Source organism: Phascolarctos cinereus, unplaced genomic scaffold, assembly GCF_003287225.1.
Source record: "Phascolarctos cinereus isolate Bilbo 61053 unplaced genomic scaffold, phaCin_HiC Scaffold_4;HRSCAF=312, whole genome shotgun sequence".
Classification (NCBI taxonomy): domain Eukaryota; kingdom Metazoa; phylum Chordata; class Mammalia; order Diprotodontia; family Phascolarctidae; genus Phascolarctos; species Phascolarctos cinereus.
The window spans coordinates 572,671,273-572,694,563 of record NW_027555847.1 but is presented as its reverse complement, the minus strand read 5'-3'; the positions used below and the strand labels follow the sequence as shown (position 1 = coordinate 572,694,563).

Below are 23,291 nucleotides of genomic sequence, written 5' to 3'. Positions count from 1 at the left end.
TGCAAAGCTAAGCAGAATTGCAAGAAGCAGGTACAGTTGATCCAAACAAAGTTCCCATAGGATAAATCATCTTCACCGAGCTCACTGAGCACAAGATTAAGGGCATGATTAAGATGATGATGTAAGAGTTTCATCTTACACTTCCATGAGTTACAATTGTTTACTAACATGAAGAAGATACATGCATAGATTGGCTATAACGAATGGCTGGATTTTATCTTGGTATCTGGATTTTAAAGCTTTCAAATTGCACATATGGGCATGGAAGTTAATATTTACCTTTAAATGTAAGTGCTACTTGGAGGAGAATTTTCATATTTTAAGTAAAAAAGAGAACTATGGCTGTGTAACACAGTTATCATAGTTGATTTAATATTCTGCCTTTTTAGGCACAGGCCTAATAAACCATAGGCTCTCAGAGGCATCTGCCAACAAGTACGGCAGTTAAGATTAAACAAAGAATATAGTATTTCATCAGGTGAAGGTGCTCCTCAATAAAGTAAAAAGTTTAAAGTTCATAGAAAAAAAATGAGGACTCTCTGCTCTGTATATAAATTCAAGTGACGACTGTGTATATGGGCAAAGAGTAATGTGGGATGGAAAACTGAGACTTCTAGGAGGTTTACAAGTATACCCTACACCTGAACATTGAAAACCTTGAGAACTTAAAAATAAACACTGAGACCAACTAGAGACTGTCTACTTTAAAGTTAGAAGAGGGAACAGTAAGGAGGGAAAGATGTGTGGACAGATTTTTTTTTTGACAACTTCAGCTAAATAATACTCTCTGGGTTTGCTCATGTAGGAAACTTAGACACTTTCTCAGCTATGTCTCTGTGGGTACATACACATATATATAAATTTTATATATACATGTCTATATAAACAGCAGTGTATGTTTACACACATGTATGCACATGCAGATGTGAATGTACAGGCATGCATATGTACATTCATACACATCATTCAAATTCTGGAATAGAAATGTGGTTTTGGAAGGAAATGCTACACTTCATAAATAGTTATCTGTTGAAGATATGAGGAACAGTTGCATACACATGAACTGTATCTCCAGAACAAAATCATGAGTAGGCAGTGAGCTTTCAGGACTGACCCATCTAGGGTCCCTTGTGACTTTTGTTACATAGTACCTAAAATAGCTTGATAACACAGCAACAGTGTTTTTTTTTTCCCTTAAGGGGCAGGGGTCTCTTTCCAAAGCATACACTAACAGAAGCTAGGGAGTGTAATACTGAGTACCTCTGGAGTAAAGGTGCACTGTCCCTGGCTGGGATGGTGCGGAGAAAGGAAAGGAGAAAGAGGAAAAGATAGCATATCTGCCCAAGGACCCTTATTTCACAGAGAAGGAAATTTTACTAAGGAAGGAAGAAAAGAGAAAGGTCGGCGAGGTACTCATGCACATGCAAGTATAGCCTCATTTTCGGCCCTATGGTCCCTTAGTTCTAGTTCTCCAGGTTGTTCAGGTTGAGTGTTCGCGGCTCACAGACCATTCATTGACTGAGGTGGAAGGGGGGTGGGGAAAGCAGACGCAGAAAATATTTGGGGATCGTGGAAATGCTATGAAGGACGATGGGGGGGGCGGTGAGGAAAAGGAAAAGGAAAAGGTAATTAGTTACAGAGATTAAGCTTCGGGGACAGGAGCCCAAATAGGACACCAGAGAATAAAGGGAAGGAAAGGTGTTCAACGCAGTTCAACCTTACCTTGCTGACAACGTTTTGCACGAGACCTGCTCGGATGCGGTAGTGCCATTGGTGGCACTGGCAGTTGCTGGAGTTGAGGTCTTCTTTGTCCGGAGGGGGCTGCAGAGGCAGCGTGTAGTCCACCTCCGCTCCTCCCGGGCTACTACTGCTCAGGTTGCTCACCGGTCTCCAGGTGGTCGTGGAGAAGGTTGCCGGAGTCCCAGTCCAGTTCCCAAAGTCGCCGATGCCCACCCTGCCAGTGGTGGTGGCACCCGCCAAGCCAGATCCTTCTTGGGGCCCCCGGCACCAGAATTCCGGCTGGTCCAAGAGAAAAGAGTCCGAGAATTGGCTGAAGCCGATAAACAGAGCCGGGATCCAGGTGAGGATCACCAGCATCTTCTGGTAGCCTCCGCCCAGCCCCCCGAGGAAGGGCAGCACCGACCCATCGTAGTCCAGCAGCAGGAGACTAGGTGCTGAGGACGAAGAGCAGCAGCTGGACTGCGGGGCGCCCCCCGGGGCCCCGGGGGCCGGGAGAGGCGGCAGGGTCTGGATGTCCCCTACGTCGACAGGCGGACCTCCCAGGGGGGCTGCTGCAGCCGCAGCCTCCCCAGCCGGCAGGGACCCGTTCTCCTCCGGAGGAGGCTGGTGGCGTCTCGGCCCGCCGCCGCCTCCCGCCTCACGTCGCCGGTCTATCGCCATCCTCGCGACCCGCCACACGGAGAGATGCACATAGAGAGAGGGGGAGGCGAGGCAGCCACCACCGGTGCCACTACCGCGGCGCCTCCTCCAGCGCCCTGCCTGCCCGGGCCAGAGGGCAATGCCAATTTGGGCTTAAAAAAAATCTGTGTTTTTAAAAAAAGATACCCCCACCTCCCCTCGTCCCCTCTTCCTCCCTTTCTCTCTCCTCCTCCTTCTCTTTCTCCTCCCCGGGAATGAGTACAGGATCGCGAAGCACACAGCCAAGCGGCCGCTGCGTCCCGCCGGTGGCGCTCCTAGCCCCAGGTCAGTCTATGCGTCAAGCCGTGCCTATGTCGCCCTGGGCCGGACACCCGCTGCCCTCTAGCTTCCCCTCCCTCCCTAGGAGCCGAAAGGGTTAGGAGCGAAGCCGCCGCCGGAGCTGCTGCCGCCGCTGCCGCTGCTGCTCCTGCCCGTTCTTCGGCCCGGGCTGCAGCAGCTCCGCCACCCGCGGAGGACGGACGTGCCTCTCGCCCCGGCGGCGGGCAGGGGCTCCAGGGGGGCGGGAGAGGCCGACTCCCGGGAAACGGGACCACAGCCTGGCTCCCCCGGCTTCTTAGCCGCCGCCGCCACCGGCGCTGCCACCGCCGCTGCAGTCGCAGTGTCTGCGGCCCCGGCACATCGGCTTTTCCTGGCCGGGGAGCGCGGACGGGCGGCGAGAAGGCTCTCCTCCCCCTCCTCCTCCTTCTCTAGGAGCGGGGACCCGCGATCCGGAGGAGCCGAGCTAGGTTGCGGCAGCCAGGAAAGGAGGAGACGAGCTCCGCTCCGCTCTGCAAGCCGGCGGCGCTGCACCCTGAAGGAGCCGGCTCCCGAGTGCAGCCCGGGGGGGGGAGGGGTGGTGACGGGGGAGGGGGCGGTGCGGGGCGGGGGAGGGACGAGGGAGGAGGGAGCCCGTGAGCTAGCTCCACTCCTTCCTTCTACTCCCCTCCCGTCTTTCTTGATTGCGCTCTGGACGCCTCCCGGAAGCGAGGAGCTCGGATCCCAACCTGCAGAGCCGGCCAGTCTCCTTCTCTCCTACCCCCGCCCCCGCACCCCGTAAGCTCCCACCCCGGGACCGGGACTCGCGCCTCCTCCTCCTCCTCCTCCCTTCCTTTCTCGAGGTGTAGGTACAACAGCGGCGACGGCGGCGGCGGCCGCACCTGCTGCTCCCGGCTCCTGAGCGCCAGCGCCACCTCCAGTTCGCCGTGCGCCTTCTGCGGGATTGGGGGGCAAGCAGAGGGAGGGGGAACGGAAGAATGGGGAATAGAACACCCTGATTCTGCCAAACCCAAGGAATTGAACAGTGCGCCCCCCCGCCCCCTCCCCCAACGCTGATACCTCCTTTTCGACTCGGAAAGGGTGCCAGCATTGGAGAGGAGGCAGAGGCCAAATGGGAAAGGAGAGTGTGAATTAGGGGAAGGAGGAGGAGACTTGCTCCCGCCTCAAGGTCTGCCTTGCAGGGTTTTGTAGTAGTCCGGCTGGGCAATTATGTGGGTGATTTCTGTGCCGTAGCTTTTGCCTTGGTTTTCCTATTCACCCCAAGATATGCCTGGGTCCTACTCCCTGCAGCTCTCCCCTTGACCTCTGCACAGCTCAAAGGTGTGTACAGGCTTGCCGGAGTTCCTCCCTCTCCAGGACCTACAGAAGCGTGCTTCTGAGCTGGGAGAGGATGTTGTCTGCCTCCAGCTGGCCAGTTCTCCTGTTTTCCACTGATAGGGTTAGTTTTTTGCAAGCCTGATGCCAGTCCATATATACCAAAAAGGGACAGAGGTGCATTTAGCAAGTTCAGCGTCATTGCTAATCTGTGGCTACAACAAGCTAAGGAGGGGTGAATGTACTTCTTCAAATCTCCAATTATGCCACACACACTCCCATACACTACTAAACTACCAACACTTCCATCTCTCACCTGAACAATGATAGTTTTAGGCTAATGTTTAAAGACTTGTTTTCATAAAATGTTAATTTTGTAATTTTTTATGATTGCCCGCCAAATGGCTTGAAGTCCCTTTTCAGACTGAAGTTATATATGTATTTATGCACGCATGCACAAGCTACCAACACCCTGTTTTCCTTGCTTTCTCACAATCCCCAGCCTTGAACAAGACTGCATAGATATCAATTCTTTTGGCTCACAGTTCCATTAGCATTTTTTCTTACTGTCCTCAGAGCACAGCACAAATGGTAATTATGTAGGACCTTTCACCCAAGAATCCCTACATGCTGTACAGTTTTTACATTCTAAGTTTATTAATGGAAGTCTTAGGTGGAATAATCTAGCTATATTTCAGTTTGGGATCAAAATTGTGAGATAAATATATTTTCTTTTCCACAAGCAATTCTGAATAGGGTTTAGAGGGACCTTAGAGATTCAGTTTAATTCAACAAGCATTTATTAAGCATCTACTATGTGCAAACCACTGTTATAGGAGAGGGATACAAAGAAAAAAAATCAAACTGCCCCTGCCCTCAAGGAGCTTATGTTATTGAAAGAAATATAACAACTACCCTTAAAGTAAATGCAAAGAAATATGGATAGAAAAGAGTTCCAGCAAGGTCAGTCCCTTCATTTTACAGTTAAAGGAACTAAGCAATATCCCATCCCTTCACCATCACCTGGTCTAACCTGACCCTCCTCCCCCACCTGGAGGAGCAAGACCAGATCTTGACTTGCCTAAGATCAAGTCAAGTAGTAAATAGCAGAATTAGAATTTGAACCCAGGTTTTATTGACTTCTAATCTAGCACTCTAACCCTTGCAACAGTTGTCAAAAGAACATTTTTTTAAAGCTATGTACATTTTTAAATTGTAAATTTATTTTATTATTTACAGCACATTTGTACTGAAGATTCCTTACTGAAACATATCATTTCTTTGTTTTGGTGTATGAATATATTTGGAAAAATGAAATATTTCTGATGATGGCCTGTTAGGTGGGGGGAAGTCGCAGGCTTCCCTGAATGGCTGGAAGGAAGAGATTAGATAAACAGAAGGTGGCAGGAGCCCACAGGAGCTGGAAGAAAATTCAGAGGCTGAGGAAGAACTCACTAAGGCCTAAAGAACTGCGAAAACACTAGGGAAATGGGTACTGAAATCATATTTAAAAACATATGTATGAAGATAATGGGCACTGTGCACATGGCAGAGATGGTCTTTTCTCTGTCAGTGATAATTTTGAATAGTTTGACTTCTTTTCAACTGTCAGCACTTTAGTGTGTAAGCATTGTATTTGTCTTTGTAATTTTTTGAAAATTAATAGCTTTAAATAATTTCATTTACCTAAATTTAGCTGACAAACCCTAGCAGGGTGAGTTGTGCCTATCCTTTTTCCTTTTCCCATAAAGTAACAAGTATCCTTAGATCTCTTCACAACTCCCTGGAACTTACTGTTAGGTCACAGATAGGTTGAGATCTTTATTGAAGGAAGAAGTTTCCGGTATTAGGAGTATTGGGAGTACTTTGCTTGAAGAAATCTCAGATCAATTATATTTATATATCTTCTCACAAAATAAATATTATAAAAACTTAGCTGTTGTTCTAGAAGGTTTTTACTTATTTAAAATGACTAAAAGCTAAAATGCCATTTATTCTCCAGACTTTGAACATAGTTTTTTTACATGTGGCAAAAAGAGTTCCTTTGTCAAGTACTTTGTGTACCAGCCAGCAAACTGTTTCTTTTGTTTAAAAAGAATACCAGTGAAAACATATGGTGATACATTGAACCCATTTTCTTTCACTTTTGAAAACTGGAAAAAAAACCACAAAATATAATCCACTTCTAACATCTATAATTGCATATACTAAATTTCAGAGTATTCATAGTTCTATTAAAATTCATATTATGGAATTGAAGTTAAACTCAATACTTTAGGAATCTGTATTTTCATCTATGGGATACTCTCTTTTGATAATACAAATCACGATCCCACTTTAACTCAAGTAGAAAGAGGTGGTATGGTTTGATGGAAAAAGCAGTGATCAGGAAGTCAGAGGAGGGTCTGTTTCTTCATCTTTGAAATAATGAAGTTGAATTAGATGGTCTCTTTCAGGTTCTAAATCTATAATCCTATGGTTTAAAAAAAATCGCTATCCTGCCATCAACCTGATGATCAACCTTCCTGAACTGAGCTAAGGATAGTCCTCGTGACAAGTATACACCTGGCACCTGGCTAGACTCAAATCCTTTCCAGTTTGACAGAACCTGCCAGAGCATGCACTCCATGTGGCATAAGGCTGGAGAACTCAGAGTAACCTTCATACCACATGATAGTGAGGCATCAAAATAGGACCTTGGTGCAGGTAAATAGAAATAGCTTAAATGAAAATAGACATTTTTAGATAATATATCTTGTAGTAACCTCCAAGGCAGGTAGCATATTTTATAAATGGAGAAAGAGGTTAAATGAAATAGAAGTAAAATGATTTGCTCAAGATCACACTAGTTAGTTACATGTATATATATATATATATACATATATATGTATATGCATATCATGTATATGTTATCATTAGTAAGGAGTGAAAGTTGGACTTAAGTGCAATACTCTGACCCTAGTTCTATTTATTTTTAAATCAAATTATTTTTAATTAATAAGCATTAATTTCTCTCTCACCTCCCCACCTCCCCAGTTGGGGGGGAGGGGTTGTAGTGAATACACATAGTCAAACAAATTTCTGTACTGAAAATGCAGATCTCATTCTTCAACTTGTATCTATCCCCTCTCTTGAAGGAGGTGGGGAGCATGGTTCATCATCATCAGTCTTTCTTTTGGTGATGTGTAGTGGTGTTGGCCTTTGACTCTATACTAGAATAAGACTTGCGATCTCCAAAGGAAGACTGGCTGAGAACTGAAGCTTTTGTCTGTCAACAACTCTTTCCCACCCCTCACACTGGGCAGGGCCTTTACCTCCACCAATAAGGAGAGTCCCACTTGAAACAGGAGTTACACCACATCTAGGCTCTCTCCCTCCTTTTTTTTTTTTTGTCATGGCATTCAGCTAGCCCATTGATTCAATCAATTTTCCAGACTAGATATTTTTGCTTTGAGATACCTTTCAGTTTGTCTTACTTTTCCCCGCCTTTTGAATTTGTTTTAATATTTGGTGTTGCCTCACAGAGTCACTGGTTTCTTTTGGTCTGTTCTAATTTTCAAGTAGTTTGTTGCGTGGACAAGGTTTTTTACTTCTTGCGCAAAGCTGTTAATTTACATTCCAATTCTTTCTTCCATTGCTCTCATTTTTTCAACTTTTTTCCTCAAGAACTTTCAATCTATTTATAAAAAAATGTATTTTTAAAAATTATTTTTTAAAAACCCTCTTGCTTCATTTCTTCTGGAAATCCAGTTGAATTTGTGCCCAAACTATTTTTCTCTGAGGTAATGCTTGTTGATGTTTTGGGGTTATTCTCTTCTTCTGCATTTGTGTCTTAAGCATCCCTGCTACTGTAATAGCTCATTATGTGAGGTTTTTTTAAAAAAAAAACTTTAAATAGTATTTTATCCAATTGTACAGCAAGAAAAATTTTAGTATTCACTTTTTACAAGATTTTGAGTTCCAATTTTTTCTCCCTCTCTCCCTCTCTTCCCCTGTTCTGAAAAATTGATATAGTTTATACATGTGCTATCATGTAAAACAGTTCAAAATATTCATCACAATCATGGAAGAAACAGATGAAAAGGGAAGAAAAAACAGAAGAAAGAATAAAGTAAGTGAAAAAAAATGCTTTGACCTACATTTCTTAATCTGGATGTGGATAGTATTTTCCTTCATCAGTCCTTTGTACTTGTCTTGGATCATTGTATTGCTGAGAAAAGCTGAGTTATCCATAGTTGATCATCACACAGTTTCTCATACTGTCTACAGTGTGTTCCTAGTTCTGCTCATTTCACTTTGTATCAGTTTTGTACAAGTCTTTTCAGGTTTTTCTGAAATCTGCCTGCTCATCATTTCTTATTGAACAATAGTATTCCATTATATTCGTATACCATAACTTGTTCGGCCATTCTCCAGTTGATGGGCATCCCTGTTGCCCGCAACCAGATTGTACACCGAATGGAGAGGCATGAAATAAACTTGAGACATGGGCCAGGCGGAGCAGAAAACTGACTCAGTTTATTCATCTGAGGGTACAGGATATATAGAGAAAATCTAGCCTAACTTCAAAGAGTCTTCCCCATGAGATACTCCCCAGAACATCTGCTGAGGATGTGACAACATAAATTTCCTCGTTATCAGGGTTCCTAGATTGGGTTGTAAATTCCAAGGTTTTCCCAGGCGCCTTGGCGCCACCTGCATAGAGGAGTGAATGTGTAAATCTAAGGTTCAAAGAGTGAGAAGGAATGTTTCAGGAACCTCCTAATCAGGAAGGGATTGGAGAGCCATACCTCTTAATCATTGAGCCCTTTCAGGTAAAAGCCTGGGCAGAGGTCAAGCTCTGCCTCGGATCTTAAACCCTTGTCAGACTCTTAAGATTGGCCCTCAACACATCCCCTCAATTTCCAGTATTTTGCCACCACAAAAAGGGCTGCCACAAATGTTTTTGTATATATAAGATTTTCCCCCCTTTTTATGATCTCTTTGGGATATAGACCTAGTAGTGGTATTGCTGGATCAAAGGGTATGCACAGCTTGATTGCCCTTTGGGCATAGTTCCAAACTGCTTTCCAGAATGGTTGGAGCAGTTCACAACTCCACTAACAGTGCATTAGTGTCCCAATCTTCCCACATTCTCTCCAACATTTATCGTTTTCCTTTTTTGTCATAGTAGCCAATCTGATTGGTATGAGGTGGTATCTCAGAGTTGGTTTAATATGCATTTCTCTAATCGAAAGTGATTTAGAGCACTTCTTCATATGCCTATAGATATCTTTGATTTCTTCATCTTAAAACCACCTGTTCATATCCTTTGACCATTTATCAATTGGAGAATGACTTGTAGTCTCATAAATTTGATTCAGTTCTCTATATATTTGAGAAATGAGGCCTTTATCAGAAATACTTGCTGTAAAAATTGTTTCCCAGCTTTCTGCTTTCCTTCTAATCTTGATTGCATTGGTTTTGTTTGTACAAAAGCCTTTCAATTTATTATAAACAAAATTATTCTATATTTCACAGTGTTCTCTATCTATTGTTTGGTCATGAATTCTTCCCCTCCCCATAGATCTGACAGGTAGACTATTCCTTGCTAATCTAATTTGATTGCTTCATTTTCTATGGTACTTTTTAGCAAGATGTAGTTTCCTTCCTTATCTCTTTTAATTAGGTCTATTTTTGCTTTTACTTTGTTTAAGATAAGGATTGCTACTCTTGCTTTTTTTTTAATTTCAGCTGAACATAATATATTCTGCTTCAGCCCCTTACCTTTACTCTCTGTGTGTCTCTCTGCTTAAAGTGTATTTCTTATAAGTAATGTATTAAAGGATTCTGGTTTTTGATCCACTCTGCTACCTGTTTCCATTTTATGGGAGAGTCCATCCCATTCACATTCACAGTTATGATTACTAACTGTGTATTTCCCTCCATCCTATTCTTCCTCCTGTTTGCTTTTTCTCTCCTTTCACCCTTTTGCTTCTCACCAGTGTTTTGCTTCTGTATACCACCTCCCCTATTCTGCCCTACCTTCTGTTGGTCCTCCCTCCTCTGCCCTTAACTTAATCTCCTCCTCTCCTACATCCCTGTCTGGTAAGATAGATTTCTGTGTTCAGCTGTTCGTGTATGTCACTCCCTCTTTGATCCAGTACTGATGACAGTAAGGTTCAAATGGTGCCCATTGCCCACTCTCCCATGTTCCCCTCCATTATAATAGGTCTTTCTCACCTCTTCATTTGAGATAATTTACTTCATTCTACTTCTCCTTTCCTTTTGCACCAATTGTACTCCTCTTTCTCATCCCTTAATTTTTTCTATGTCATTTTCTCAAATTCGTCTTATGCTTGTACTCTCTATGTATATTCTTTTTATCTGTCCTGTTAGTGATACAATTTTTAAGAGTTACAAGTATCATCTTCCTGTGTAGGAATGGAAACAGTTTAGCTCTATTGAATCCCTTATGTTTTCTTTTCTCTTTTTACCTGTTTTTGCTTTTCTTGGGTCTTGATCTTGGACGTCAAATTTTTGGTTTAGTTCTGGTCTTTTCTTTATGAAGGCTTGAAATCCTTCTATTTCATTGAATGATCATTTTTTTCCTTGATGAATTATGCTTAATTTTGCCAGGTAAGTGATTCTCTGTTGTAGTCCTAGCTCCTTTGCCCTCCTGAATATCATGCTTCGTGACCTCTGATCCTTTAATGTTGTAGCTGCCAAGTCCTGTGTGATCCTGGTTATAACTCCTTGATATTTGAATTGTTTCTATCTGGCCACTAGTAGTATTCTTTCCTTGACGTGATAGTTCTGAAATTTGGTTATAATGTTCCTTGGGGTTTTTATTTTGGGGTCTCTTTCCTGAGGTGATTGGTAGATTCTTTTCAATGCCTATTGTGTCCACTGGTTCCAGGATATCAGGGTAGTTTTCCTTGATCATTTCTTGAAAAAATGCTATCTAGGCCCTCCTTCTACTTATGGCTTTTGGGTAGTCCAATGATTCTGATATTGTCTGTCCTGGATCTATTTTCCAGGTCAGTTGTTTTTCCCATGAGGTATTTTGCATTTTCTTCATTTTTCATTTTTTTGAATTTGTTTGATTGATTCATGATGTCTCATAGAGTCATTAGTTTCCACTTGCCCAGTTCTAACTTTTAAGGTGTTGTTTTCTTCAATTAGCTTTTGTGCTTTCTTTTCCATTTGGCCAATTATACTCTTTAAGGGGTTGTTTTCTTCAGTGGATTTTTGTACCTCCTTTTCCATTTGTCCAATTCTACTTTTTAAGCAGTTTTCCAAGCTGTTCACTCTCCCCACCCATAATTCTCTTGCATCATTCTCATTTCTTTTCCCAATTTTTTTCCTACCTCTCTTATATGATTTTTATGCTCGTTTTTGAGCTCTTCCATGAGTTCTTTCTGGGCTTGAAACCATTTCCCATTTTTCTTTTGGGTTTTGCCAAAATATTTTAACATTATTGTTTTCTTCTGAGTTTGTGTCTTGATCTTCTCTGTCACCATAATAACTTTCTATAGTCAGATTCTTTTTTTGTTTTGTTTTTAATCACCTTTTTTTTTTCTTTTTCCTTTCTTTTAAATTTGAGCTCTGTTGCCAGAGTGGAAGAGGCACTATCTCTGGCTTCTTGTGCTAGTGGCTACAGGCCCTGGCTGTTTACCTAGTGCTGCACTGATCTTGCCCTGAGGCCCCTGGGGGACCTACAAGTCTGGTGCTGCACTGATGGGGGTAGGGCAGGGCTTCTCTGGCACTGCTGGAGGCTGTAGGGGTCTGGCGGCTTACCTGGTGCTGAGTAGTGGTGGTATCTGGCATGTACTGAGGCCCAGTGGGATATTTCTGCATTTTGCTGTGGCTCCACTGAAGCAAGTGGCAGTCTGGCCTCTGGAGGCTGCCTGTTTGCCCAGGGCTCCACTGAAGCTTGGTAGGCCATGCTGGCTGGCTGCTGCCTATTTGCTTAGGCACCTGTAGGGTTAGCGTGTACCCATTTGCCTGCGGCTATGCTGCAGCCCATGTAGGTCTGGCCACTGCAGGATGCCTGTTTGCTGGGGCTACACTGATACATGTGGTGGTTCTTGGAGAGGGAGTCTGCTGGTTCCCCTGGCATGTGGGGGATTCTGAGGTTGGTGTTTGCCTGCTCCACCATATTGGATCTCCCTTTGGTTTGCTGAGGTGTGGCTTGCTGCTGGCTTGCTGGGATGCTTCCCATCCTGGACTGTAGTCCCTTTTCACCCAAGTGAGACAGACCTTTCTTACTGATCCTCCAAGTTTCTTGGGCTAAAAGATTGTTTCACCCCATCTTTTTGCTGGTTCTGCTGTTCCAGGATTTGTTTGGGGGCTCTATTTTATGGTTGTTTGGAGGTGAGTATGGGAGAGTTGCAGCAATTTACTGAGTACTCCACCATCTTGGCTCCTGGAAGGTCTGGGCTGGTCCTGTTGCTACTTTCTTGAGGTATTGTGTTATTCCAGGTTCTCAGGTACAGGCTAGGGACTTGCAAACTTTCAGTGCTTCCAAAGTGTTTTGATCCAGAGCAACATCTGATTGCTGCTCCCCTGGTCTGAACTCTGCAAGTTCCAGACAGGCTGCTACTGAACTCTGCCCCTACCATCCAGCTGGAAATATTTTGGGTCAGAGTGGCAGAAATGTAGGTTCCTCTTTGGTCTGGGATTCCTGTCTTCATTATTCTACTGCTGGCTGGGCTAGATGCTGGAAGTAAAACCCTGATCTGTGCCTAGTGCCTGAGTAATACCATTGCTCTTGTTGGCCACTGAATTTCCTCCTTTTTCCATACTCAGTCCAGGGTTTCTCTATTCAGAAACTCTGATCACCTGTGTATGTTCCGTTCTCAATCCACTCTGGATCTGTGAATCAAAACTGGATAATGGGAAACAAAGCTACCAGTTTGCACCTCTCCGCCTTGCAGTGACCCAAAATGGTGCTCTATATGGGTCTGGGACTCTTTTCTTGCTCTATTGCAAGCCTCTCTCTGGGTGGTCCTTGTGTGGCATGCATCTGACTGTTCCCCATCTTCAGTGTCTGATCCCTATGCTAGGTTGGGCTGGATGAATGACTCACTGTAACTTTTTCTGGATTTCTCTGTCCGGATTTGATCTAATGAATTTTCTATATGTTTGGGTGTCCTAGGTGTTCTGGAGTTTGTAGATGGGAGCTCACTGCACTGCTTCCTGTGGATGGGAGCTCACTGCGCTATTCTGCCATCTTGGCTCTGCCTCTTAAATCCAGGTTTCTATATAACGTGTTATAATCAGGTGATGATTTAATGACGCAAAGCTGATTAAAAACAGAGAAGAAATAAATGATTTTTAAAAAGACATTCTAATGAAAGGATTTTAACTTAATTGAATTAAACGTATCTTCTAATAATGTCAAAATTCATTAAGATCAAAGTCAAATATCTGTAAAAGTTTCTGATGGAGCTAAGGCTCTGTTATGTCTTTTATATGCATAAAATGCTATTACCAAGATTATGAGAAAGGTCTCAAATGATGTGAAGGCCATTTTTCAAAGCCAAAGATGATTTTTTAAAAATCATTTAAAAATCAATTAGCCAGTCATTTTAGACATGTATCTTCACCTGTCTGGGATTCAGATTTCTCATGTTTTCCACATTTAAAACGAAATAAATGATCTCTGAAGTCATTTCCAAAACTAATGTTCTTTATTTTAATTTCCTAATTTCTTTTCCAGTTTAAAATTCCTGATTTAATATATACTTTTTGGGGTAGAATTGTGTTTTTTTTTGCCAAAGTGAGTTTTTCTTCCTTCCTTCCTTCCTTCCTTCCTTCCTTCCTTCCTTCCTCCCTTCCTTCCTTCCTTCCTTCTTTCCTTCCTGCCTGCCTTCTTTCCTTCCTTCTCTTCCTTCCTTCTTTCTTTCCTTCTCTTTCTTTCTTTCTTTCTTTCTTTCTTTCTTTCTTTCTTTCTTTCTTTCTTTCTTCTTTCTTTCTTTCTTTCTTTTCTTTCTTTCTTTCTTTTTCTTTTTCTTTCTCCCTTCCTTCCTTCCTTTCTTTTTCTTTCTTTGTTTCTTTTTGTTGGCAGCTTTTTTCTTATGCCTCCATAGCCTTCTTGATGAATTCAATCAACAATCAATCAGTAGACATTTACCAAGTCCCTACTATGTGCTAGGCACTGGGAATACAAGTACAATGAGTGAAGCAATCCCTCTTTGCAAGCAACTTAAATCCTAATTAGAGAGACAGCAAGTATATATATATATATATATTTCAATAATTCAATAAACATTTATCAAACATCTACTGTGTGTCAGACACTGTGCTAAGTATGTGTATGGAGTGTGAATATTAAGTGAATAAATACAAGTTAATCCAAGGTAATTAGGGAATGAGGTTGCTAGCATTTGGAGGGATCAGGAAAGGTTTCATGCAGAAGGTAATATTTGAGCTGAATCCTAAAGAAACAGAGGGACCCTAAAAATTCCATAATTTTTATGTTAGTGTAGGAACTACAGATAGGCTACCAAATGCATGTGTGTGAAATAAATAGCACCATTTAAGTCCAGGAAAGAGGGAAGATTGTGACCTCTAAATAAAGAATATTTTTATGTGTTTATTACATCAGTCAGAAGGACAAGATATGTAAAATGAAATACTTTCATGGAGTAGCTGCTGAATTAAGGATATATCTAAGGAATCTATATCAGAAGTAAGGATCATAAAATGGAAGTAAATATATTGGAAAAGTAGTGTTAGAAAGATCATGAATTATGCATGAATTGGGAAAATTGAGATTAAGACGACCACTGACTAAGGGTTTATTCAAGTATCATAGTCCTTTGAGAAATAAGGAACATGATATCTAAGCAGGCCAGAGACTGGCAGAGCCACTAAATGGAACCAATAGGAGCCTTATTTTCAAACTTATTTATATTTTTAGGCTATAGAATCTCTTGGGGGCAATGAAATCCTTGTACTTACTGCCAGCACATTTTTTTCCTCTAAAAACATTTTATAGTCCTATAACTGAGGGGGGGGGTGAGTGGAAATCATCATAAAGTTTTGAAATTTTTGAAAATAATTTATTTTAAATTATCTTAGGAGGTTAGAGATATAAGAAATATATATGCTTTTATAGGTCATGATACTTAATTATGCAATTTTGGGCAATTAGAAACTAAGTTAAGTTTCAAACATACGAGGCACAGTGCATCATTACCTTACTGAACTAACTATTAATTTGTGCTTATGCACTGCTGAAAGGAATTGGTGATGGGAGAGATTGGGAAAGACATTCTGTAACAAAGTCAAGAGGAGAACAAATGGCCAAACTTGTTGAAATTCATACTTCCTTGCTTTACATTTAACTTTAGCACAAAGAGCAAAACATAATACATTATAGATTTGCAACTTTTTAGATAAACTTGGCAGTTTGCATCATTTGCTATGGCCGCATGGAATAGTGGGGAAAGTCCTGGATTTGGAGTGGAATCTAATTTGAATGTAGGCTCTGCTACTTGTTAGCTGTGCGACCTTGGAAAAGTCACTTCTAGTTCTGCTGATCAGTGCAATGATAAATTGTGATTCCAAAAGACCAAAGTTGAAGAATGCTACCCACCTCCTGACAGAGAAGTGATGGATTAAATATGTAGAATAAGACATACAATTTTGGGCACAACCAGTACGGAGATTTGTTTCACTTGACTGTCTGTATTTGTTGTAAGAGTTTTGTTTTTTGTTTTTCTCTTTTTTTCTAGGCGAAGGGAGTGAAGGGAGAAAAAATGCTTGTTAATAGAAGAAAATTAGTTAAAAATTAAATTATTTCACCTCTTAGGCCTTCAGTTTCCTTATCTGTAAAATTAGATGTTATGATCTCTGCCACATTAGCATGATAACTACTGGCTACTTCTGTGATGACAACTTAGTTTATATGGGCACTGGGAATGCCATCAGTCTATAGTCATCAAGACAGACCCAATTAAGATCAAAAGGTTGGGAAAGACAGGGATGACACAGAATGGGAGAGGAATATGAAGAAAAAGGAAAGAGAGGAAGAATTCAGATAAGTGAATCTCTAAGTTTCCTTCCAGAACTAGAGAGAGAAAACAGAAAGAGCAGCATAATCTCTGAAACTTTGGGGACAGCAAAGAATGGCTGCAACTTGAAGCCCACAAGAAAAAGACTAAAAGATGGAGTATCTAGGTGGCGCAGTGGATAGAGCACTGGCCCTGAAGTCAGGAGGACCTGAATTCAAGTCCAACCTCAGACCAAACTCTTGACACTTACTAGCTGTGTGACCCTTGGTAAGTCACCTAACCCCAATTGCCTTTAAAAAAAAAAGCCTGAAAGAAGATTTTAAGAAGCTTTCTAAGTCATTATTGGTCTATTGCCTCTAAACCATCCATATGAGATTTATAGTGAAATGAGTATGAGAAAATAGTTTAAATCTTAAATTCTTATACTTTATAACTAGAAGGTCTCTTAGAGTTCATGTATTCCAACAGCCTCATTTATGAATGAGGAAATTAAGAGCAAAAAAGATTAAGTGACTAGCCTAAGGTCCCATAGCTAGCTAAAAGCAAAGCCAATTTCCAGCTCTTATGACCTGTAATAAGTGCCTTATTCGTCAGCCCCCCAATGCACTTTTGCTTACAAACATATTTCTCATCTGCAACCGTGGGTACCTTGTAACACATATTTTTTAGTTGCTGATTTTCCCGTTAGATCCTTCCCCCCATCCCCTCCTTATTCTCTCTAATAACTTTAACTTTTTTTTTTCTCCACCTTACCATTCACCAGACATACCAGGCTTCCCTCCTCCTTTGGCTCATTATATAGATGGATGATAGCATTCCTTTCAGTATTTTAGCCTAAGATCTCATTGACACACCAAAAGTGCAAATTACATCCATCTAAGCCTTCTCTTTCTTTTGGACTTCTCATCTGTTCTTCCCACCCAACATATTGGAGACCTTGCTTTAGTTAAAGAGCTCTTAATCTTGACTAGGGGTCAGTGAACTTGCTTTTTTAAAATATGGGGTTTTTTAAATAAAATAATTTTTAAAAGCTTTTCTTGCATAATTCTTTTTTCCATTTTCTTACAAATTTATTTTTAAAATTTTATTATTTATTTATTAAGATTGTTTTCTTTTTTAAATTTTGAGTTCCAAATTCTCTCCCTCTCTCCCATGCCTCCCTTTCCCACTGAGAAGGTAAACAAAGTGGTATCAATTATACATGTGAAATCATGTAAAACATATTTCCATATTAGCCATATCACAAAAAAATGGAAAATTATACTTTAATTGCACTTAGAGTTAATGAGTTCTCTCTCTCTGGAAGTGGATAGCATTTTTTTCATCACTGAGTTCTTTGGAATTGCCTTGGATCATTGTATTGATCAGAGTAACCAAGTCTTTCATGGTTGATTATCATTACAACATTGTTGTTACTGTGCACAATCATCTTCCAGCTCTTCTCACTTCATTTTGCATCAGTTCATATAAGTCTTGCAATTTTTTCCCCCTGAAATCACCCATCTTGTCATTTCTTAGAGCCCAATAGTACTCCATCACAATCATATGCCACAACTTGGTTAGCCATTTGCCAGTTGAGGAGCATCCCCTCAGTTTCCGATTCTTCGTTATCACAAAAAGAGCTGCTATAAGCATCTTTGTACATACAAGTCCTTTTCCTTTTCTTTTGAACTGTTTTGGGTAGACACTTAGTAGTGACATTTCTAGGCCAAAGGATATGCACAGTTTTGTAACCCTTTGGGTATAGTTACAAATTGTTCTCCAGAATGGTTGGATCAGTAAGAATTCTTTAGTGAACCTATTTTCCCTCATCCCCTCCACCATTTGTCATTTTCGATAGGTGTGAGGAGGTACTGAAGAGTTGTTTTAATTTGCATTTCTTTAATTAATAGTGAGTTAGAACATTTTTTTCCATATTGCTATAGATAGCTTTGATTTCTTCTGCAAATTGCCTGTTCATGTCCTTTGCCCATTTATCAATTGGTATATGGCTCTTATTTTTATAAATTTAACTGAGTTCCCTTATATTTGAGAAATGAGGCCTTTATTAGAGAAACTTGCTGTAAAATTTTTGATATTACTTCATTATCTATAGTACATTTTAGCAAAATGTTGTTTCCCTGACTATCTCTTTTAATTAGGTCTATTTTTACTTCTTATATCGTGACTGTTACCCCTGACTTTTTTTTAAACTCCATCTGAAACATAATAAATTCTGTTCCAGCCCTTTATTTTAACTCTGTGTATGACTTTGTTTCAAGTATGTCTCTTGTAAACAACATATTGTTGGATTCCGGTTTCTAATCCATTCTGCTGTCTGCTTCTGTTTTATGGGTGAGCTCAATCCATTCATATTCACAGTTATGATCACTAACTATATATTTCCCTATAATTTTTCTTCTACTTATCCTTCTCTTTCTCTTTTTATCCTGTCTCTCCTCAAAAATCTGTTTTGATTCTGAGTACTGCCTCCCTTAATCTGGCCTCCTTTTTGTTATACCCCTCCCTATTTTTAAATCCCTTCTTCTCCTAGTTCTCTATTGAGTAAATAGATTTCTATACTCAACTGAGTCTATTATATATACACTTCCCTTGTTGAACCAATTCTTATGAGAATGAAATTCAAACATTGCCCACCTTGCCACCACCTTCCCCTCCACTATGAAAGCTCTTGCTAATATGCCCTTTTTTACACAAGATAATTTCCTTCAAACATCTTCTATTTCATTAAGTATCCATTTTTCTCCTGAAGGATTATACTCAATTTTGCTGGGCAAGTGATTTTTGGTTGAAATCCTACTCCTTTGCCTCCTGGACAATCACATCCACTCCTTTAACATAGAAGTTGATGAATGTTGTGTGATCCTGATTATGCCTTCATGATATCTGAATTATTTTTTTCTGGCTTACATTATTTTCCCTTTGACCTGGGAGCTCTGGAATTTGGCTATAATATTCCTGAGAGTATTCATTTTGGAATCTCTTTGAGGGAGTGATCAGTGGATTCTTTTCATTTCTATTTTACTCTCTGGATCTAAAATATTGTGGCAGTTTTCCTTGATAATTTCTTGAAATATGATGTCTAGGCTGTTTTTTTGATCATGGCTTTCGGGTAATCCAATAATTCTTAACTTATCTCTCAGATCTATTTTCCAGGTCAGTTGTTTTTCCAATGAGATATTTTGCATTTTCTTCTTTTTTTTCCATTATTTTGACTTTTTTTTTTTTTACTGTTTTTTAATGTCTCATGGAATCACTAGCTTCCACTTGCCTAATTCTAATTTTTAAGGAACTATTTTCTTCAGTGAGCCTTTTTTTTCCTCATTTGTCTAATTCTGCTTTTTAAGGAGTTTTTTTTCCTTCAGTAAATTTTTGTGCCTCTTTTATCATTAGGCCAATTCTGTTTTTTAAGGTGTTATTTTCTTCAGTATATTTTTGTGTCTCTTTTACCAAGTTATTAACTCTCTTTTCATAATGTTCTTGCATCATTCTCATTTCATTTCCTAGTTTTTTTCTAGCATTCTTATCCCTTTCTTTAACTTTTCTAGGAATGCTTGTTGGCCTTGGGTCCAATTAGCATTTTTCCTTGAGGATTTGCTTGTAACTGTTTTCACATTGTTGTCTTCTTCTGAGTTTGTGTCTTGATCTTCCCTGCCACCATAGTAGTTTTTTATGGTCAAGTTCTTTTTTTTTGTTGTTGTTTGCTCATTTTCTCAGCCTATTTCTTGACTTTGAACTTTATGTTAAAATTGGGCTCTGCTCACCTGGGGGTGGGGGGCATTGTCTTAAGCTTCAGGCTTTCTCGTGCTGTTGTTTTCAGAGCTAGTTTTTGAGTGTCTGCAACTTTTCAGTGCTTCCAAGGTAGTGTGATCCAGGGAGAGGTGTGGTCATTGCTCTCCTGGTTTGTGATCCAGTCTTTACTGAGGAAGAAAGGCTCCTGCTCCCTTTCAGCTACAAGTACTAGTGCCCTTTGACCCTAGAACTGTGACTACGTCCCCTGCTCTCCCCAGCCACAAGCATTAGTGCTTCTCTGTCTTGACTGTGTGACCAGGGCTCCTTCTTGCTTGTGTTCCTCTGAGCCCTGGCATTGTGACTCAGAACTGTTTGTGGGCATGTTATATGCCTGCTGTACCCAGTGCCAGCAAAGGAGTCCCTGTAATCTCCTTCTGACCAGTTGTCTTCCCCTCTTATTCTCTCTGGGCTGAGAGCTCCCAAAACTGCTGACATTCTAAAGGCTACCTCCAAGGCCTACTGCTGGTGCTGCCACCATGTGAGCCTAAAAATATGATGACAAATGTATTTCCTTTGGAATCTTATATGTTTTGTTTTATGCATCTAAAAACATTGCCCTGAGAAGGGATTCATGCTACAACAAAATTATAAAAAACTCTTGTTCTATTCTCTTAATACTGTAAGGATGCCAATGCAGCATATAGGCTGTCCATATGTTATCCTACTCACCTGCTACATGAGAAACCCATCTGCTTTTCCGGTCATATATCTCTCTGATGATATTTTTTTTATGCTTCTTGTGCACAGTTTGTCATTGGTAATATAATTCAGCTTACTTAGGCCTACCGTGTATCTTTCCAGTGCCATTAGGCTAACCTGTGATTTGGAACCTCAAAAGATGGAATTACATGTTTCATGGCCATATGACATAAACAGAAGAATATTAGTATTAGAAAGATGGGTTGTTTGAGGTAGAAACTTGGAATTATTAAAGCATTGTAACATCTCCCAAATGCAATCCATCCTGTTTTCTTCCCCCATTCAATTCTGGGCTCTATTCTTTGTTCACTTGCAGTATCTATCCAAGATATATGTGTGCTGCTAGACCACTTTGTTTACTGTAAAAAAGTCCTTGATTTGGTAAAGCAAAATCTTCCTTAGAGACTTTTCTCCAAAGAAGAAAATATATTCAGATATTAAAATGATCTTTTATTTTTAAACGATTTACCTATTGACAATGGGGGTGGTGACCAATGAAAGCTATGTAAGGGAGGATTGTAGTTATCCATAAACTGAGTAATCTATCTATAAACAATTGAAAGATAATTTTATTTTAGATAGTTTATCATCTTTATACAAGTGCTAATATAACAGAGGTCTAGCCAATTAGTCCAGTCCTTAGGGGCATATTTAGCATACTGGACAGATGCAATCTTCTACTTTGCAGCATGTACAAACATTCTGTAAGTGCTTCCAGTCTGCTTACCATGTGGTGAAAAGAATCTTTTTTGATTGGCTATGAAGCAAAAACTGGGATACATTAAAAAGACACTAGCCAATCAGGGTCTGGACCTTGGTCAGTCTTTTTCCTTCCTGTCTGATTTCAGCAAGACAGTGCTAAAAGATGAGAGATCCTAGCTCTTACTCATTTGAGGCCAAGAGGTAGCTCCATGAATATGGGTCTCTATTCCTTTCCTCCTTATATTTATTCTTTCCTATTTTAGGTGAAGAAATGGAGATGACCCTGGAAATGTTGATAGGTCAGGAGGGCAAGCTAACAGGAGTTCAAGCAATGGAGGTTTGGGGATGGAATTCCAGGAAAGTCAGGTTTTATGATCAGCCGTTTCAGCACTGAAGTTCTTAGGAATGGGTCATTGGCCAATGGTAACTAAGATGCAGACTCATCCAGTAGTTATGCTGTATTTGAATGTAAACTTGGTGGAATCAATGCTCTATAGAAACTGTGTTATGTCTGAGACTACTTTTCCGAGGGATCAAGGTGGTATAGGGATATCATGCTTCCCAGTATTGGGGGACACTGTGTGTGCCTCTGTTCTTGCTATACCTTTGAAGCAAATATCCCTTTGTAAAAGCTACATACACTAATTTCTTAAATGGAACTGGGGTGCTAGCCATTGGCAACTAACAATGGCGAGAATGCACTATAATAGGAATTCAAGCTGATATCATTAGAGAATAACCCTCCCAAGGGTACCCCTAGAACTGTGAAGGAGTGATGTAGCCAGCCTCACTCTCAAAGAGTGAGGCTAGAGTCCATTGCTAACCTAGTACAGCAAGAAACCCATAGGGAATGTCTTGTTGGAAAGAGTAATTAGCCTTACTAGAAATCTCTTATAAGAATAACAATAAATAAGCTAAATAGCATATATAAACTTGGATTTTTCAATACAAATGTTTGCTTGGCTTACTGTAAGAGAGTAGCATCTCTCTAAATCCCCAACCATACCAAAAAAGGATCTTGCATCTTTGTAGAATCCCACAGTAGATAAATTACTAAGCTCCATTAAGCACAAAACCAAAACTGACTCTAAGTTACTTAAACTCTGTATTATACTTAAAATGTCTATAGGAAGTACACTGAGCTTTTGCATGAAAAGTAAGATATAAATATGACATATTATTATATCATCTGAATGCAGTACATTATAAATGCTTACATTCCAAGGGCAAAGAATAAAAACTTCAAGTCTACATAAATGAGTGGAATCAAATCACTTTAGAAATTCTCATGTAAGATACTAGTCCCTAATAATAATGTCATTGTGTGTGACTATATTGATTGAACATATCTGGATACTGGGAATCAAGAGTTTAAAGGAGGACATCCAAGTTGTCATTCCATTCTTTTAAATCTTCTCACTGATTATATAGACAAACAAGAAGTTTATTCAGATTGAAAACAAAATAAAATGTGGAAAGAATCTCTCCTAGCCATACAAAAATAAAAAGGAAAAAAATTCTCTTACCATTGTCAAATCACGTGTTCTGTGTTCCCAATAGTCCTAAATCAAATAATGAGATAAGCAGAGTCAAGGAGAGGGTAGCTTTCTGTCTTCAAGATGCAGTGAGATATGAGTCTATGCTTCCATTCCACTCTTTGCCTGTCAATTGAAGTTACCCTATCCCATTGGCCCTGCCCACAAAATTGTCAGAGGTAGTGATGGAGTGGGCTGTAAGGTGAAACATCTGGGGCTTTTCAAAGGGAAGAACAGAGAGAGGCAAAATTTCCCTTGGTCTAGACGTAGCCTCTTCCTTATCTAGCAGGTGTTTTCTTGTAATAAGACTTTAATAGTAATGCTGTTTCCCTTGAGCATGAGCAGACTTGGTGCAAGTGATGAGTTTATGTGACAAAAATAAATGTGAGATGGTCAAAGCAGAGGACTGTCAGTCTATAGCACTTTGAGATGAGATTGCTTGGATGCCAAATTACCATCCATTCCATTACAGATAGAGTCTAGGAACTGAGTTGTCCTTAGAGGAGGAAAAAAAGACCGCCTGATTCAGTAGGAGATGAGCTTTGTTATGGAG

At 40.4% G+C, this 23,291-nt stretch overlaps 1 protein-coding gene and 1 long non-coding RNA gene across 2 annotated transcripts in view; one reads left to right on the top strand and one right to left on the bottom strand.

Moving 5' to 3' along the window:
- The window catches only part of SLC22A23 (solute carrier family 22 member 23), a 267,653-nt gene extending 264,398 nt beyond the window's left edge, over positions 1–3,255 (bottom strand). The window contains 1 exon segment of the mRNA XM_020976653.2: positions 1,723–3,255. Coding sequence (XP_020832312.1) covers positions 1,723–2,400 — 678 coding nt within the window. The 5' untranslated portion in view covers positions 2,401–3,255.
- Positions 3,256–3,308: 53 nt separating this feature from the next.
- LOC110201142 (uncharacterized) overlaps positions 3,309–23,291 on the top strand; it is a 53,987-nt gene continuing 34,004 nt past the window's right edge. The window contains exon 1 of the long non-coding RNA XR_002322400.2: positions 3,309–3,471. This is a non-coding gene — a long non-coding RNA (uncharacterized LOC110201142). The remainder of the gene's footprint in view (positions 3,472–23,291) is intronic.